The sequence below is a fragment of the Oryctolagus cuniculus genome, chromosome 10 (assembly GCF_964237555.1).
Source record: "Oryctolagus cuniculus chromosome 10, mOryCun1.1, whole genome shotgun sequence".
Classification (NCBI taxonomy): domain Eukaryota; kingdom Metazoa; phylum Chordata; class Mammalia; order Lagomorpha; family Leporidae; genus Oryctolagus; species Oryctolagus cuniculus.
Window position 1 is genome coordinate 12,110,209 of NC_091441.1, and position 16,787 is coordinate 12,126,995.

Sequence of the window (16,787 nt, forward strand, 5' to 3'; positions counted from 1 at the left end):
GTGAGTGAGTGAATGTGTGAATACATAGACAAAGCAGGCAGAAATGATTAGACTAGCTGGGGAGGTGATTAGAAGGTATTGGTGGATATTAAGTTCAGGGAGACTGCATAGGTATGAGTTGAATTCATAGTGGCCTAAGATGATTCACATAATTGTCAGATAGTGATTAATAATTGTGAAATATCCAGTGCAAATACTGCATAGTCATCATATACTTATTTTAATTTATATTTGAAAATAAAAGATACAGAGGAAGAAAGAGAGAGAGATTTTCCATCTGCTTACTGACAGCATTGACTTGGCCATGATGGAGCCATGAGCCCAGAAGTCAATCTTGGTCACTTACGTGGGTTATGAGGGCCTAAGTACTTGAACCTTTATCTGTTTGGTATGGGATATTCATTAGCAGAAAGCTGGGATTTGAAGTAGGGCTAAAACATGAATCCAGGTATTCTAATGTGGATTGGGATGTCCCAATTGAAGTATTAACCAACCACAGTGTTAAATGCCCATTCATCTATGTCGTTTTTTTTACAAAGAATAATTAATTAATTCATTCATTCATTTCTAAAGGTGGAAAGAGAGGCAGAGAAGACAGAGGGAGACAGAGATCCTCCATCAAATGATTTATTCTCCAAATGTTTGCAAAGCCAGCACAATTCATCTGGGTCTCCCAGAGCGGTTTCAAGAACCCTAGTACTTAGACAATCATCTGCTGAATCCCAGGCACAGTAGCAGGAAGTGCAGCGAGGCCCGGACTATAAAGGACACTCTAATATGGGGTGCAGGCTTCCCGGATAACAGCTAAGGCAGTATGCCACAACCTGAGAGCCTGCATATTCAAGTTTAGGTCCCTTTAATTATGTGAAAATAAGAACCTATCAAGAAGGTACTCTTCCCTTCAATAATGGTTGTTAGTTTTTACCTAAAGCATTACAATGTCAAAAAGAAAGTTACATTAAAATGGATTCAGTATGGGGCCTGCGCTGTAGTGCACTAGGTTAACCCTCCACCTGAGGCACCGGCATCCCATATGGGCACTGGGTTCTAGTACCGGTTGCTCCTCTTCCAGTCCAGCTCTCTGCTGTGGCCGTGGAGGGCAGTGGAGGATGGCCCATGTACTTGGGCCCCTGTACCCTCATGGGAGACCAGGAGGAAGCGCCTGGCTCCTGGCTTCGGATCAGCACAGCGCTGGCCATAGCAGCCACTTGGGGAGTGAACCAACGGAAGGAAGACCTTTCTCTCTGTCTCTCTCTCTCTGTCTACAACTCTACCTGTCAAATAAATAAAAATAAATAAATAAAAAAATAGAGTCAGTATGCTATTTACTAACCAGTTAAACCTCCCATAGCATATTATGCCATTCAGTAGTTGTACTTAGATACAATTTCACATGATCTCAAAAAGTAAATTTTGGTAATTTATGTTCTGAAAATCACAATAAAAATCCTATTAAAACTGAATCATGATTTAACAAATTGGGTCACACTGAGTGAAAAACAATAATACTTAAATTACATGATTTCAACGCATTGAATTCTTATTGGTATTAACATACTTTGTTGGTTTTACATGTATATGTAAAATAATATTTTTTTTTAATTTTTTTGACAGGCAGAGTGGACAGTGAGAGAGAGAGAGACAGAGAGAAAGGTCTTCCTTTGCTGTTGGTTCACCCTCCAATGGCCGCCGCGGCCGGAGTGCCGCGGCTGGTGTACCGCGTTGATCCGATGGCAGGAGCCAGGTACTTATCCTGGTCTCCCATGCGGTGCAGGGCTCAACCACTTGGGCCATCCTCCGCTGCACTCCCTAGCCACAGCAGAGAGCTGGCCTGGAAGAGGGGCAGCCGGGACAGAATCCGGCACCCCGACCAGGACTAGAACCCGGTGTGCCGGCGCCACAAGGCAGAGGATTAGCCTAGTGAGCCGCGGCGCCGGCGTAAAATAATATTTAATACTTGATTTTAAAATTTATTTTATATATTTTTGCATATAGAAAACAAACACTATGTATTGTCAAGTGAATATATGCTTTTATCTCTATTTTTTGAAGATTTACCATGTAAATATTCTTTATTAAGTTTTTCACAGCGCAACACTTTCAGCAATAGCAGGAAACACTTTCAGCAATAACAATAACAGGAATATATTTATATTGACCATGTTATTTATTATTGAAACAATATGATTTTAAAAGTGAAAAGGGGTAATTTATGAGTGAGATTCTGTTTACACGAGAGCATTTCAGGTCTAATATACAAATGAAGTGGACTACACTGAACTATAAAATTATTACAAAATTTTTAACTTACACATTTTATTTTTTTGAAAGGGAGGATTGAGAATTTATTTTAGTATCTTTGTCATCAATGTAGCATAAATATGTCCTAAGACAGAGCCATTAGAAAAATAAAGTTGAAATTCAATTTAGCACAAAACACATACAGATGTACATAATTTCAGTTATTTTAGATTGTATGAATCTTTTGCCTTCGGACAATGAATTGAAAATGATTGAGACTAGAACATACCTCTTATTCTTCAGAATGCTTTATTGTTTGTTTTCTTAAACGCAGTCTGGTTTGTTTTACTTAAATTCTATCTCAGATTATGAAGAATGGGGTATCAAATGCAAGAAAAAGTGAATAAGGATGAGCTAGTTGCTGGTAGATTTTGGACAGAGAAGCTAAAATAATTGAAGAATACTTTGCTCAGTAAGGTAGTATGTGGGAAAAATATCATCTGCTTGCTTCCTGAATTTCACATTGAAATTCTAGGTTTTAAAGTAATTGCATCTTGATTACACATTCAGTAAGGCTTATAAAGAAGTGGTGATCCTCATACTAATAACTCTCATTGTGAGGTAGTGAACAAATGCACTGGAAAAACCATTATTTCCACCGTTATTTCAATCACTTGATCATCCAATTGACCTTACAAAAACCTGTTGTTAACAAATTCAGAAAGTTGTAAAAAATAATGTGATTTAACCTGTGCTGCTTAAAGTTGATCATTATTCATCTCAATATGTACCCAATAAATTTGTTTCAGGTTAATCAAAGTATAACTGCACTAATAATGTCTATTAAAAGAGTTGTCCTATTAGATAATTTACATTTTATTTCTATGAAAGGTCTGTTAAATTTTCTTACTTCTGGCTTAAAACAAAAGGAATATTATGCATGAAAGTAAATGTGTCATTTTGAATCTCAGCATTCAAACGTTATAATAAACTCTGACACATGTTTAGAGTTCCATAATTCATGAAAGTTCTAATTATGACATGCCCTTGCCCTAGGTTGATCACCTCTCATTTTCTACATAATATGTGAATAGTCTGCATATAAAAACTTATCATTCTCTTATGCATTTATATTTGAATTCCTCCTACCACATAGAAGATAAAGCATTCAGTATTGTATGATAATATAATGTTCTGTTACTAATATTAAAGCTAACATTTGGTTGAAAATCATTCAGTCCTTATAAAATTCATGTATGATGATAAAATCCACAAAAATCAGAACTGGTGGAATTACACTATTCTCATTTTAAAAAGAGATTTGTTTATTTATTTACTTATTTGAAAGGCAGAATAACAGAGACAGAGAAAGAGAGAGAGAGAGAGAGAAAGATCTTGCCCCAACTGGTTCACCTTTCAAATACCCACAAAATCCAGGGCTGAGCCATGTCAAACCAGAAGCCAAGAACTACATCCAGGTCTCCCACATGGTCCAAAATGTCTGTCTCCCATTGCTATGACGTTTGAAAATGATTCCTGAAGCTAAATACAGGGGTGCACTTGTGGAAACCCATCAGGGATGAGAAATCCCTGTGCAAATTAAAGATAAAGAGATATGGTAAGAAATGTAGAAGAATTAAGTGGATATAAGAACAGAAATTTAATTAAAAGAACAATCTTGCCAATAAACACTGATTGAAATGATAAGCCCTATGAGCATTTTGTTTGCATAAATCTTCATGACTGCTCTAGGAGTATATATTTAAAACACCTGAAAGTAAAAGTGTCCACACAAGGAGTAGTTGAGAAATTCAATAATTATCAGAAGTGGTATTCCTAGTTTTCTTTTCATGCATTAATTGCTCTTGTTTTTTAATCAGAATAGGGGTTGTCTATTAAAATAAACAGAAATTCTTATTAAGTAAAATATGGTGACTGATATTAAAAATGTTAAACAACAAAATAGCACAAAATCATACTATATAGGGTTATAGTAAAAGTTTCAACAATTAGTGAAATATGCAAGCAATTCCTATCAAGAATGTGTCAGTTTATGAAATTGGATTTTATGAGAGATTTTATTAATTGTAAAGAAGACTACATAAACTATTTAATTTTCTCTCAATCATGTTGTCATTCACAATGACACAGTGTATGTTTTTTCAACAAAAATACATTTCTTTTTTTAAGAGATTTATTTATTTTATTTGAAAGTCAGAATTACACAGAGAGAGAAAGAGAGAGGTCTTCCATTCTCTGGTTCTCTCCCCAATTTGCCACAACGAGGAGCTGTGCCAATCCGAAGCCAGGAGCCAGAGATTCCTCCAGGTCTTCCATGTGGATGCAGGGACCCAAGGCCTTGGGCCACCCTCTGTTGCTTTCCCAGGCCATAGTAGAGAGCTGGATAGGAAGTGAAGCAGCCACAAATCGAACTGGTGCAAATATCGGATGCTGGCACTGTAAGTGGTGGCTTTACCCGCTGTTCCATAGCACTGGCCCAAAAATACCTTTCTATCACCATCCATCAAAAGCAATTTCATGTATACAGGAACATAATTAAAAGATCAATATTTTAAATAAATTTTAGAAATTAAGGCACTTACTTTAAATGTAAAAATAATTATTTTACATGTTTAATGTTTATTACTGAATTATGAGAATACTTATTTTATCAATATTTAATAGGTTTATTTCTTAAGGATTTATTTACTTACTTGAAAGACAAAGCAAGAAAGAGAAAGTGAGAGAGAAACAGAGAGATCCTCCTTCTGGTGATTCACTCTCCAAATGGCCACGACATTCAGTGACCTTCAATGCTTCGCTGTGCAGAAAGCAGCTGCCAGAAACTCAGTGTAGGTCTCCTACTTGGGTAGACAAGGCCCCTCACTCGGGCCATCTTCTGCTGCTTTCCAGGTGAATCAACTGGAAGCCGGATGGGAAATAGAACAGCCAGGACTCAAAAAATGCTCTACTGTGGACTGCCAGCTTTACAAGTGTTGGCTTAATCCCTTGTGCTACAACTCTGGCCCCCAGATACTATTTTAATTATTAAAGACAAATTGGTAGATTATGTAAATTAATCAAACAGACCAAATAATTATGCTCATCCTAACTATTTTTATAAATTCATTTAAATAACCTTTATAAATTCTCATTTGTATGCTGCAATTTGTTATACGTAGAGGCCAAGCTATGATCTTGGATGAAAAGTTTCCACTTTCCTTCTGATTGTTCCACTAGTCTTGGAAAGGTTGTGGATTGCACATTTTAATGAACTATTTAATAGTTACATTTCCTGATGTCATGTATCTACCTACATGTTTAAGACTCCATATTGTCATGGGAATTGGAGCTATTTTCTTTAAGGTTCTACTTTCTAGTCTATATAAAAACACCATTTTGATAATTCAGAACAATAGATAAATTAGGCTTGGATTTGATACCATCATATTTCTTGCTAAAAATGCTTTCCAGGACATAATTCACTGTTAATAGATCATCGTGTTAATTTCCTGTTACTATTTCTTTTTTCAGGAACTTTCGTCATCCAGGTTACAGCAAGTGATGCTGATGACCCTTCAACTGGCAACAATGCTCGACTCCTATACAGCTTACTACAAGGCCAACCATACTTTTCCATTGAACCAACAACAGGTATTTATGAATAAATACAAAATGCAATGAAAACTGATTCTGTTTTATGATTATTCATTTGAAAATAGGAGTTTCAGGGAAGGGGGGAGAGAGAGAGAGAGAGAGAGAGAGAGAGAGGGAAGATCTTCTATCCACTGGTTCACTCCCCAGATGACCACAGTGGCCAGGGCTGGACCAGGCTAATATCAAGAGCCAGCAGCTTCCTCCAGGTCTTCCACATGGGTGGAAGGGGCCCAAGCATTTTGGCCATCTTCCATTGCCTTTCCCAGGTTGCTAGCAGGGAGGTGGATCAGAAGTGAATCTGCCAGGATTCAGACTGACAACCATGTGGGATGACAGCATTGCAAGCAGTGGCTTTACCAACTACACCACAATTCTGAACACAATTCAGGATGACTCAAAACTGAGCAAGTGTCAGAAAAAATTATCAACTTAGAAACAAGTTTTAGAGCCTCTCTAAGGTATCAATAAATAAGTGAGTTGTAATGCCTAAGCATTAAATTGCTTCTCATCTTTAGGCTTTTTCTAAGGTTAAGAGATTGGATTTTCAATATCTATATCACAAATGAGTTGTGTATGGGATATAAAATATATGTAAGGTTTCTCATAAAATAATGAAGAAAAAGACAACCCAATTGAAAATATGAGGAAAAGACACAGTTGGAAAAACATGATTCATAAAAATTTATATGCGTATTAAAAATACCCTCAGCCATTATCAGAGAAATACAAATTAAAACCACAGCATGAAACATTTGAATTTCCAAACAGCATGCCTGAAATTAATTCTGAATATAAGGTTTGGTTTATCAGTTTGCATGAGACAGTCATTTTTTAAAATATTTTTGTCCTGTATTGATGTGACTCAGTCCTGGCTTGGCTTCCACTTCCATCTTCCTTGACTGTGAACCCTGGGAGGCACTACTGATAGCTCAAATAATTGTATCCCACTACTTACATGGGTACCTGGATTGAGTTTCCAGTTCCCAGATCAGTTTAGCTCAGCCCTGTGTATTTTGGACATTTGGGAAGTGAACCATCGGGTGGGTTGTTTCTCCTTCTCTCTCTTTCTGTCGCTATGTTTCTTTTCTTTTCTTTTCTTTTTTTTAATTAATTAATTTATTTTTTTGACAGGCAGAGTGGACAGTGAGAGAGAGAGACAGAGAGAAAGGTCTTCCTTTGCCATTGGTTCACCCTCCAATGGCCGCCGCGGCCGGCGCGCTGCAGCCGGCGCACCGCGCTGATCCGATGGCAGGAGCCAGGAGCCAGGTGCTTTTTCTGGTGTCCCATGGGGTGCAGGGCCCAAGCACTTGGGCCATCCTCCACTGCACTCCCTGGCCACAGCAGAGAGCTGGCCTGGAAGAGGGGCAACCGGGACAGAATCCGGCGCCCCGACCGGGACTAGAACCCGGTGTGCCGGCGCCGCTAGGCGGAGGATTAGCCTAGTGAGCCGCGGCGCCGGCGCTATGTTTCTTAAAGATAGGTTTATTTTGTTATAAAATAAAAATAGGAATTTCATAATTCACATATTTCATTAAAGTTTTAATGATTCTGTTTTTTAATTCAATGCATGAAATATTTAATTATTTTTCTGTCACTGCCTCTCCAATTTACATTAAATAGCTGAATCTTATAAAATAAATTAAATACCGATATTTCTGTTATCTTTCAAAAATTATCTATTGAGCATTCTGTTAGTTACTAATTCCATTTAAAATTATTGTCATGTTCAAAACAAAGAGTAACTCCAAATGAATCTTTGCCTAAGAGCTAATAGTCTCCAAAAATGAAGATAGATAGATAAATAGATACACACATACACACATATATATAATCACCTGATTTTGTGAAAATGTGAGAAGTATTAAAAAATGAAGACATATGTTTTTCATTTAGTAGAAATATTATTTCTAGTTTGATAACATGGAGAGATTTAAAGAATTACAGCATGTTGTATATTTTAATTTTTAGTAATTAAGAATTCATCATTTAACAATATTAAATGTCTCAGACTTGCTCAATCAAGGTTTTTTAATAGAATCCAATTCTCAAGAATGTGATTTGAGTAAATATGTTCTTAATTATCCCAAGGTTGGTGCATAGATTTTATTAATCAGGATACACTAGAGAGAAATTATTTTACTACAAGCAATGGATGCTTTAAGATATCAGGGTTTAATGCCCTCACACACTCTTGGTTGAGAAAGGCTGAATATGTAACCAGACATTTTACAACATTATGGGTTTATGGAGGTACAACCTTGCCACAATTAAAAGAATAAAAATGACAATAATAAAACAAATCATAAACATAAACTTCTCTTGTGGAACTTAGATATTAAGCATGTGGATATTAATAAATACACACATTAAGCTTGTGAACAAGTCTGAAGTGAACCAAAAAAAATTCCTCCAAGAGAAAGTGAGGACAACTTTACATTGTGTGTTCAGGGAAGAGCATGCTAAAACAGATGGTGAGCTGTGCATGACAATGGAGAAGAGGGAGTGGAGGATTTTACAGGTTATGGGAAAACTACATGGCAGATTCTTTAGGTAGCAAAGGTAGAAGTACTTAGACTAAATGGACACCAGTTAGTATACTATTGTATTAAGTGTCTGCCAGTGTTCCCAGCTACTGGGGACCCATCTAGACTCCAAACAGAGCTGGTGTTCACTTCCTTGTAATTTTTGTTTCCAAGACACTGTCTGGTATATTGTGGTGGTTCAACATATATCAAAGGCATGATTTCATGGTTGGGATGCTTTAGAAATTGCTGAGAAGATGTCATGATTCTTAATGAAATAATAATTGGAATTTTGTTACATTTTTGAAGGAGTCATAAGGATATCTTCCAAAATGGATAGAGAACTGCAGGATGAGTATTGGGTAATTATTCAAGCCAAAGATATGATTGGTCAGTCTGGAGCACTGTCTGGAACTACAAGTGTATTAATTAAACTTTGGGATGTTAACGACAACAAGCCTATATTTAAAGAAAGTAAGTAGGAAGCATCCTGAATTTTCTCTACGGTGTAACTCTGAGTGTGTGGATTAGAGGCAAATTCTAAAGACTGCATTATGAAAACACTTCAGTTGCACTAGAATTGTGTAAAAATGCATTTGTTAATTTTTAAGGTGTTATTGTCACTAATGTGCCAAAGCAAATACGAATGAAAGACTGTTGCATTAGCATTCAATTTTTTAACACACTTTGCTGCAGACTTCTGACTTACAGCAAATTTGTCATCTAAAGGAGTCTGGTATGGGTGCCACCAGGCTGCGGTCCAGGTGTCTACAGACTGTTGCTTTCCTATGGCTATGGGAAAGAATACATGTTTTCACTCACTTGAGTGCCAACATTCTCAGTTCTTTGCGTTTGCTACCTGAGGTAATGGCTTCTTTGAAGGCTGTCAGTTGGCAACACCTTCAACTTCTGTAGCCTTTCCTGGTTCTTGATTTACCCATAAATCTCAGAAGCAACAAGGGATGGCAAATGCTTTAAAACTCACATGTCTCAGACCAGCGATGTTTCCTCTTCTTCCATTTTCAGTAATTCGTGTGTCTATACTTGGGCACATTGCAAAATCTAGGACAACTTCCCTATCTCAGGTTTAGCCACAGCGCCGGCCCATCCATATGTTAAATGTGGGCATTTTCTGGAATGAAGCCTTTTGTATTGCCTCTCCTTTCAAGACTTATTCCTTGATTTTCTTACACAGTCTTCTGACATTAAATACTACTTTTGTGTGACTTTAAATACTACTTCTATGTTGACAACTTCCAAGTAGGTATCTCTAGTGAAAAGTTCTTCCTTGAACTTCATACACATATATTTAACTTCCTGCCTCACTCATGGGAAACTAAGACAGAGTTCCTGGTTCCTGTCTTTTGCCTTGGCTGTCATGGGCGTGTAAAGAATGAACCACCAGACAGAAGATTTCTCTCTCTCTCCTTCTCCCTCTCTCCCAATTAATCTGTCCTTCAAATGAATAGAAATACTTTTTAAAGTCTTCATTTTTATGTACACACATTTATTCATTTGTTTATTTTCATTTATTTGGAAAGTGAAGAAACTAAGACAGCTACAGACAGAGATCTTTCATCTGGTGGTTCACTCTCCATATGCTGAGGCTGGGCCACAAGAACCAGGAACTAAATATGGGTCTCCCATAAGGATGGCTGGAACCCAACCTCTTGAGGCCTCATCTGCTGCCTCCCAAGGGTATGCATTAGCAGGAAGCTGGAATTTAAAGTGGGGCCACGTTGAAACCGACACTCTGATATAGGTTGTGGCCATCCCAAGAGGAGTCTTAGCCACTGTGCCAACTCTCAACACTCTTTAAAGGATTTTGAGTCATTCTTTCCTCCTTTCTTATTCTCTCACTATCTAGTCATCTGAACTTCCCATTAACCCCGCCTTGAAAAAAAATTATGAATGTTTCTTATCACCCCTGTTCTGACCTTGGTTCATGCCACTACCTTATTTTATTTCTACTATTGCAATCGGCTCTTATATATGGTCTCTGGGCTTACACCATTGATCTGGTTCACTTTATTTTCATCACAGCTTTTGTAAACTTGTTAAAATGCAAGTCAGATCATACCCTTTCAAGGATTTCCGTCTCAGTTATGCAAAAAGTAAAAACAAAAGTGATCCTGATAGTACTAAATGATCTGCCATTACTCAATGCCTTCTCATTATATCCTGGTTATATATCCAACCTATAGACCTGGGGCTTTTGGAGAATTTTATCAAAATAACTATTTTAAATGCATGGAAAATTGCACAGATTATTATATATTTATAAATTATTATTTATTTTGTTTATAAGTTTGAAGGCCAGTAGTCAAATATAAATTCAACAACATTTTAGTCTGTATCATCTGTTTTCAAACTTAAGGTAGTATCATTGTTTTCTTCAGATTAATTTGTTTGCAGCTTTTTTATATATGCAATCAATAATTAATAATTTTTGTTTTCCCACAGTGAAAAAAACATTAATGTGCATTTAAATTGCCAATGCCACTCTAAAAAAATGGAAACTGTAAAATATTATCAGATTTTAAGTAATATTTCTCCCACATTAAAATAAAATTTAATTAAAAATGCATCTGCAAGTGACTTGTTGGGTGCTTCTAAAGAAACTAAAAATACCCTTAAAGAAGAATTCTAGGCATGGATGTTTGCAATAGCAGTTAGTATGCTTTCTGGAGTACCTATATCCCTTCTTAGAGTGTCTGGATTTGAGTCTTGGATTCCCTTATGATTCCAGCTTCTTGCTAATACCCACAGTGGGTGCTAGCAGGTGCTGTCTCAAGTACTGGGAGACACAGATTGACTCTCAACATTAATCTGGCCAAACATCAATTGTTTTGATCACTTGGGGAGTAAATTAGTAAATACAAGATCTCTTCCTCTCTGTCTCTCTCTGTTTACTCAAATACAACAACAACAACAAAAAAAATAAAGAATAATTGCATTATATGTGTTCCTTTTTCATGGTAAGTAATTTCACACTTTAAAATAGTGACATACATGATTATTTCCTACATTTGATCATAAATTATGATACTAATTTATGACTAAAGCAATCCTTTATCAGTTTTTTACAAGATACTCCTGAACTCTGGAGAAAAATCTTAGTAATTTCTAAGTATTTTTATGTATTTCAATATTTTCTTGTGGCCACATCAACAGAGGCTTTTTCTACTACATCGACTTACCAACTATTCATTTTCTTTTTTTTTCATTTTCATTATGGCTAATGCCATGCACTCAGAAAATCAAACTATTATGGTCTTCATTCAATTATTTGTGTTTAATGTCTCCCACTTAAAATCTACACATACACTCATTTATAATGATGTTAATAATTTTTTTTAAAAAGTGGTAAAAAATAGAGGAGGCATTGTGGAATAGCAGGTGAATATGCAGCCTGCAATGCTGAGATCACAAATGGTCACTGGTTTGTGTTTTGGATTCTCCACTTCCCATCCAGTTCCCTAGTAGTGGCCTGGGAAAAGCAATGGCAAATGGCGCTAGTGCTTGGATCCCTGCTACTCATGAAAGAGACTTGCATGAAACTCCTGGCTCCTGGCTTCAGCCTGGCTCAAACCTGGCTGGTGCAACCACTTGGAGAGTAACCAGAATATGGAAGATTTTCTCTCTCTTTCTCCTTGTGTTTGTGTGTATGTTTGGGTGTGTGTCTGACTGTCTGTCTTTCTCCTCTCCCTGTAACTCTGACATTCCAATAAATAAATAAATCTTAAAGAAAAGAATAAAAGTCCATTATTCAAATTTAATAGTGAATGCAGGAAAGACAAAATAAGACAAATGAATATGAGATGCACATATGAAATAAACTTTGAGTTATGTTTACTGTTCCTGGGACTGCCTATGAGATTTCAGAGGCAATGATAAATTCTCAAATAGAAAATTGAGGAAACGCCCAGATTTTAAAATAAAAAGGAAATAGAGACTGAGATCTAAAAAGAGTCATTGGAAAGGATAGATCTGGATGTTCGTGTACTATAAATAAAGGATGTTCAAATTGGAAATTTCTTACATTAAGTATTTATCCAAAATAATTTAAATTTTGCTTTTGTAGGTTTTTACCGCATGAGTGTCTCTGAATCTGCACCCACTGGGACTTCTATAGGAAAAATCATGGCACATGACAATGACATAGGCGAGAATGCAGAAATGGATTACAGCATTGAAGAGGATGATTCACAGACATTTGACATAGTTACTGATAATGAGACCCAAGAAGGCATAGTTGTATTGAAAAAGGTAGCTATATTAAAACTATTTGTCTTATGGAGTAAAGAAAAATATGAATGATTACTTTGTGTAGCTGGTTAGTTGTTGCTTCATTAAGTTATCAAGATGAGAATTTGTGATTTATGATTTAGGGATAAAAGGAGTTTAGATTTAAGAGAGTCAATTATCTTACTCATTCCTATAGATCCTGAGTTATATGTAGAATAAGGTTTCAGAAAATTTTGAAAAGATGTGAAAAACCAGGAAATTAGTCTTCAATTATATAAAATATTTATGACCACAAAAGACTAATTTTAATCTTAAATGCAATATAATGATTATTCTATAACATTTTGTGATAGACATAAGTACAAAATGCAAATGTAGACCTGCTTAACTATAATATTAGATTGACTCATAAACTCTAATTGAAAAGTGACAGTTAAACAAGGGAAAATTTTTTCTTCTGACTAAATCATGGATAACTGAAAGCATTTATTCTGTGTGCACTGTTTCTTTGTAGAAAGTGGATTTTGAGCACCAGAACCACTATGGTATAAGAGCGAAAGTCAGAAATCGCCATGTGAAAGAGCACCTCATGCAGTATCATACTGAAGCTTCCACAACTTTCATTAAGGTCCAGGTGGAAGATGAAGATGAGCCTCCTGTTTTTCTGCTCCCTTATTACATCTTTGAAATATCGGAGGAAAATCCACAGAGATCATTTGTAGGCATGGTATCTGCAACAGACCCAGATCACCAGAAATCTCCGATCAGGTATGTCTTTAATGTTACGTCTGCATTAAAATAAGAAATGGGAAAAGCTTGAGGACAAAGTGTCATGCAAAAGTAACAATGATAAAACTGTTTCTATATTTTCTATATAGTACAAATGAGTTTGTAACAATTTAAAGGAATAAATTAAAATCAGGAAACTAAATGTTGGTTAGACTCAATGTTTGTCAAGATGCCATAATAGATATAAGGAGGTATTCAAAAACAAATGTTAAGTACAGGGGCATGCTGGCAAGTCCCAGGAACCATGCAGGAACTACTCCAACTGTACAGAGCTGTGAATATTCAGATAACAAAAGAATAGCAATAGTTTATACAATCAACTTAGGTTTATTACACATTGAAAAAATTCTGGAATTTATAGTGTCACAGACAATAAAGGAACACGTTTTTTTAGAGGTTGTGCTTAATATATGTATAAAGATGCAACAAATAGGAATATGTATTATCAATAGTACCCCAAAATGGTAATCATTATAGGCAATATTGATCAATGAATGACAAAAGGAGTGGATGAATATTTGAAGTAAAACCTCTTCATTTTAAAAAAATTCTTCCTTAGATTTTTGTCAGTCACAAGTAGAAAAATAACTAGAGAAGAGATGTTAGGCAGATATGACCTTAACCAAGAGATCAATGTTAATTTCGTCATTAATGTGACAGAATCAGTGTCATGTAGCCCTTATATAATACTAAAAGAACAGCACAGTGTTTCTGTATTATTCTTGCAAAAAATGGATAAGATTTATCTCATCAGGAGATCACATCAAACACCCCCAAAGTAAGAGACATACAAAATTACCAACTGATACTCTTCAATAGTGTTAAGTAAATGACAAAGACAATGCATTACTGTGTAGGAGACTATAGGGACATGAAATGCAATACAATATGAGATCCTAAATTGTACTCCTAAAAAAGAAAGGAACATTTGTGGAAACAGTAAAGTCAATTATACTTGGTAGTTGAGTTAATAGTATCAAAGACATGAATTTCTTGATTTTTAATTAAATTTATTTATAATTTATTAACTTGAAAGACAGAGAGACAGAGACAGAAACAGAAGCTTCATCCAGTTATTCGTTCCTCAAGTGCTAATAATAGAACAGGATAGGGTAGGCCAAACTCCATCTGGGTTTCCTACTCAACTGCTTGAGCTGTCATCCACTGTCTCTCAGGATGTACATTAGCAGTCTGATATGGGATGAAAGCATCCCAAACAGAATCATAACCACTATGTCAAACACACACCCATGTTTTCATTTTTAGTGGGACTCAGATCTACTAATTGTGGCCTTGACTTTTGTTGCTAGTTGTAGCAGATGCATGTTAACCTATTAGAAACTGTAACTTCCTATTAAGCTTTTGATGAGTTTTACTTGGAATACATTTTATAGAAACAGGATTAAACATCTAATTTAAAATAGTATGTTAAAATGCTGCTGTATTTTTGCCAAAAAATATTGAAGTAAAATACTTCTTAATGTTTAAAGTTGAACTTACATAAATTTGGGCTCCTCTAAAGCCTAATTTTCTTTCATTTCTATTTTAACCTTCTCATGAACACCAAGCTACAAACTAGTATGATATTTTTAGAAACCTGTCAATTGAATATTAAAATAATCTCATCTCATGCCACATAATTATGGCAAACCTCATTGTCATAAAGGTCTTAAGGAATATGTGTGCAATGAAACAACATTACTGAACCCTAGTTATTACTATTCTCTCATTTTTATTATTAATTAGCTGTAAGCAGTCATAACACATGGAAGGCATCCAAGGACTTTTGTATTGTGGAGTTTGAAATCCTTCTTCAGCTTTTTGCATGCGGGGCTTTTGTAACAGCCTCCTTGACTGCATGCTCTAACAGCACATTAGATCTATAGTCCTTTGATTCTGTAACTCAGATATGTTTGTTGTGGCCTTGGTTCTTCTTCCTAATGTCTAAATTCCAAAAGTAAAGCCTAGTGGATCTGAAAATTTCTGGAATCTGAAATATATGTATGTGTAATTTATGTATTATACTTCCACTATATCGGTCTTTTATACATAAAATTTCATAATTTGGAAATATGTCAGGTATGTGGAAATAATTAAATGTGCATGTACTTTATAAAGATTTTATTTTTAAATTAATTTACATATTTATCTTATAGGTAGATATACATAGAGGAAGATTTAAAATCTTCTGGTTCACACTCCAAATGCTCACAAGAGACTGAGCTGTCAAGCCAGGGCCAGAAGTTGACTCAAATACTAGCAAATGAACAAAAGCAAACATTTCTATGTATCACCAGTCAAGTCACTGTAGTATAATGCACAGATTACAACACAGGTGGTGTCAGAAAGAGATCAGAGGTGGGTGTGGGGGCAGCAGCAACTCACCATGGGGGATATGTTCATTCCTGATGGGGGTTACTGGGTTTGAGCCCCAGCTCTGTTTTCTATCCAGCTTCCTGGTAAGGCACACTCCAGGAGGCAGTAGTGATGGCTCAAGTAGTTGGGTCCTTGTCACTCACATTGGAACCATGGATTAGTAGGAACGAAATAGCGTCCTGAATCTGATTTGGTCCAACCACAGTGGTTGTGGTCATTTTGTATTTGTGATTTGGATTATGAGTCAGGATGGAAGCTCATTCGCTTGCTCTTTCTCGCTCTCTCATTTCCAAATGGAACAAAAATAAACATAAATCTTAAGAAAAATAAACCAGTACTAGTCTAGGCTTAGGATATATTTTACTTTGCTCCAAATGAAAAAATAAGATTATTCACAATCATTACTTTTACCCCTATGTATGTGTACTTGTATTTGTTAAAAAGAACACTCTTTGCCATTATGTTTTAACCAAATTCCACATCTTTTAAAATTTTCACTTGGACTTGAAGATGAATGGATTGTGTTTATATTTAATTAACATAAATTTAAATCTGAAGACATCATAGTTTTTGTTTTGGGATCTCCACTGAGTTGAATCTTAAATATATGAATGTACTATTAGGAACATTATTCAGTATCACACTATTATGTAGAGCATGCATTAAATAATTTGTGTTTTTTTTAAAGGGAGTAATATGTGTCAATTTATACAAGAAAACAATAACATTAAAGAAAATTTTTCCTTTTGGTGCAGGTATTCCATTATCAGAAGCAAAGTGTTCAGTATTGATGACAATGGCACAATCACTACAACTAACACACTCGACCGGGAGAGCAATGCTTGGTACAACCTAAGTGTTGCAGCCACAGAGATATGTAAGTATTTATTTGGGTACCACTTGCTTATTCACCCTATTCTGTAAAGCATCACACCCGTTCTAAATGTGCAATGA

General features: G+C 35.7%; 1 protein-coding gene across 3 annotated transcripts in view; it reads left to right on the forward strand.

Moving 5' to 3' along the window:
• The window catches only part of CDH19 (cadherin 19), an 86,873-nt gene that overhangs the window by 30,768 nt on the left and 39,318 nt on the right, over positions 1–16,787 (forward strand). For 2 of the 3 annotated variants that reach the window (XM_070049866.1, XM_070049868.1), the window contains 5 exons: positions 5,776–5,895; positions 8,730–8,894; positions 12,505–12,689; positions 13,183–13,436; positions 16,589–16,710. In XM_070049866.1, coding sequence (XP_069905967.1) covers positions 5,776–5,895; positions 8,730–8,894; positions 12,505–12,689; positions 13,183–13,436; positions 16,589–16,710 — 846 coding nt within the window. The remainder of the gene's footprint in view (positions 1–5,775; positions 5,896–8,729; positions 8,895–12,504; positions 12,690–13,182; positions 13,437–16,588; positions 16,711–16,787) is intronic. The other variant, XM_070049867.1, reaches the window with a different exon arrangement.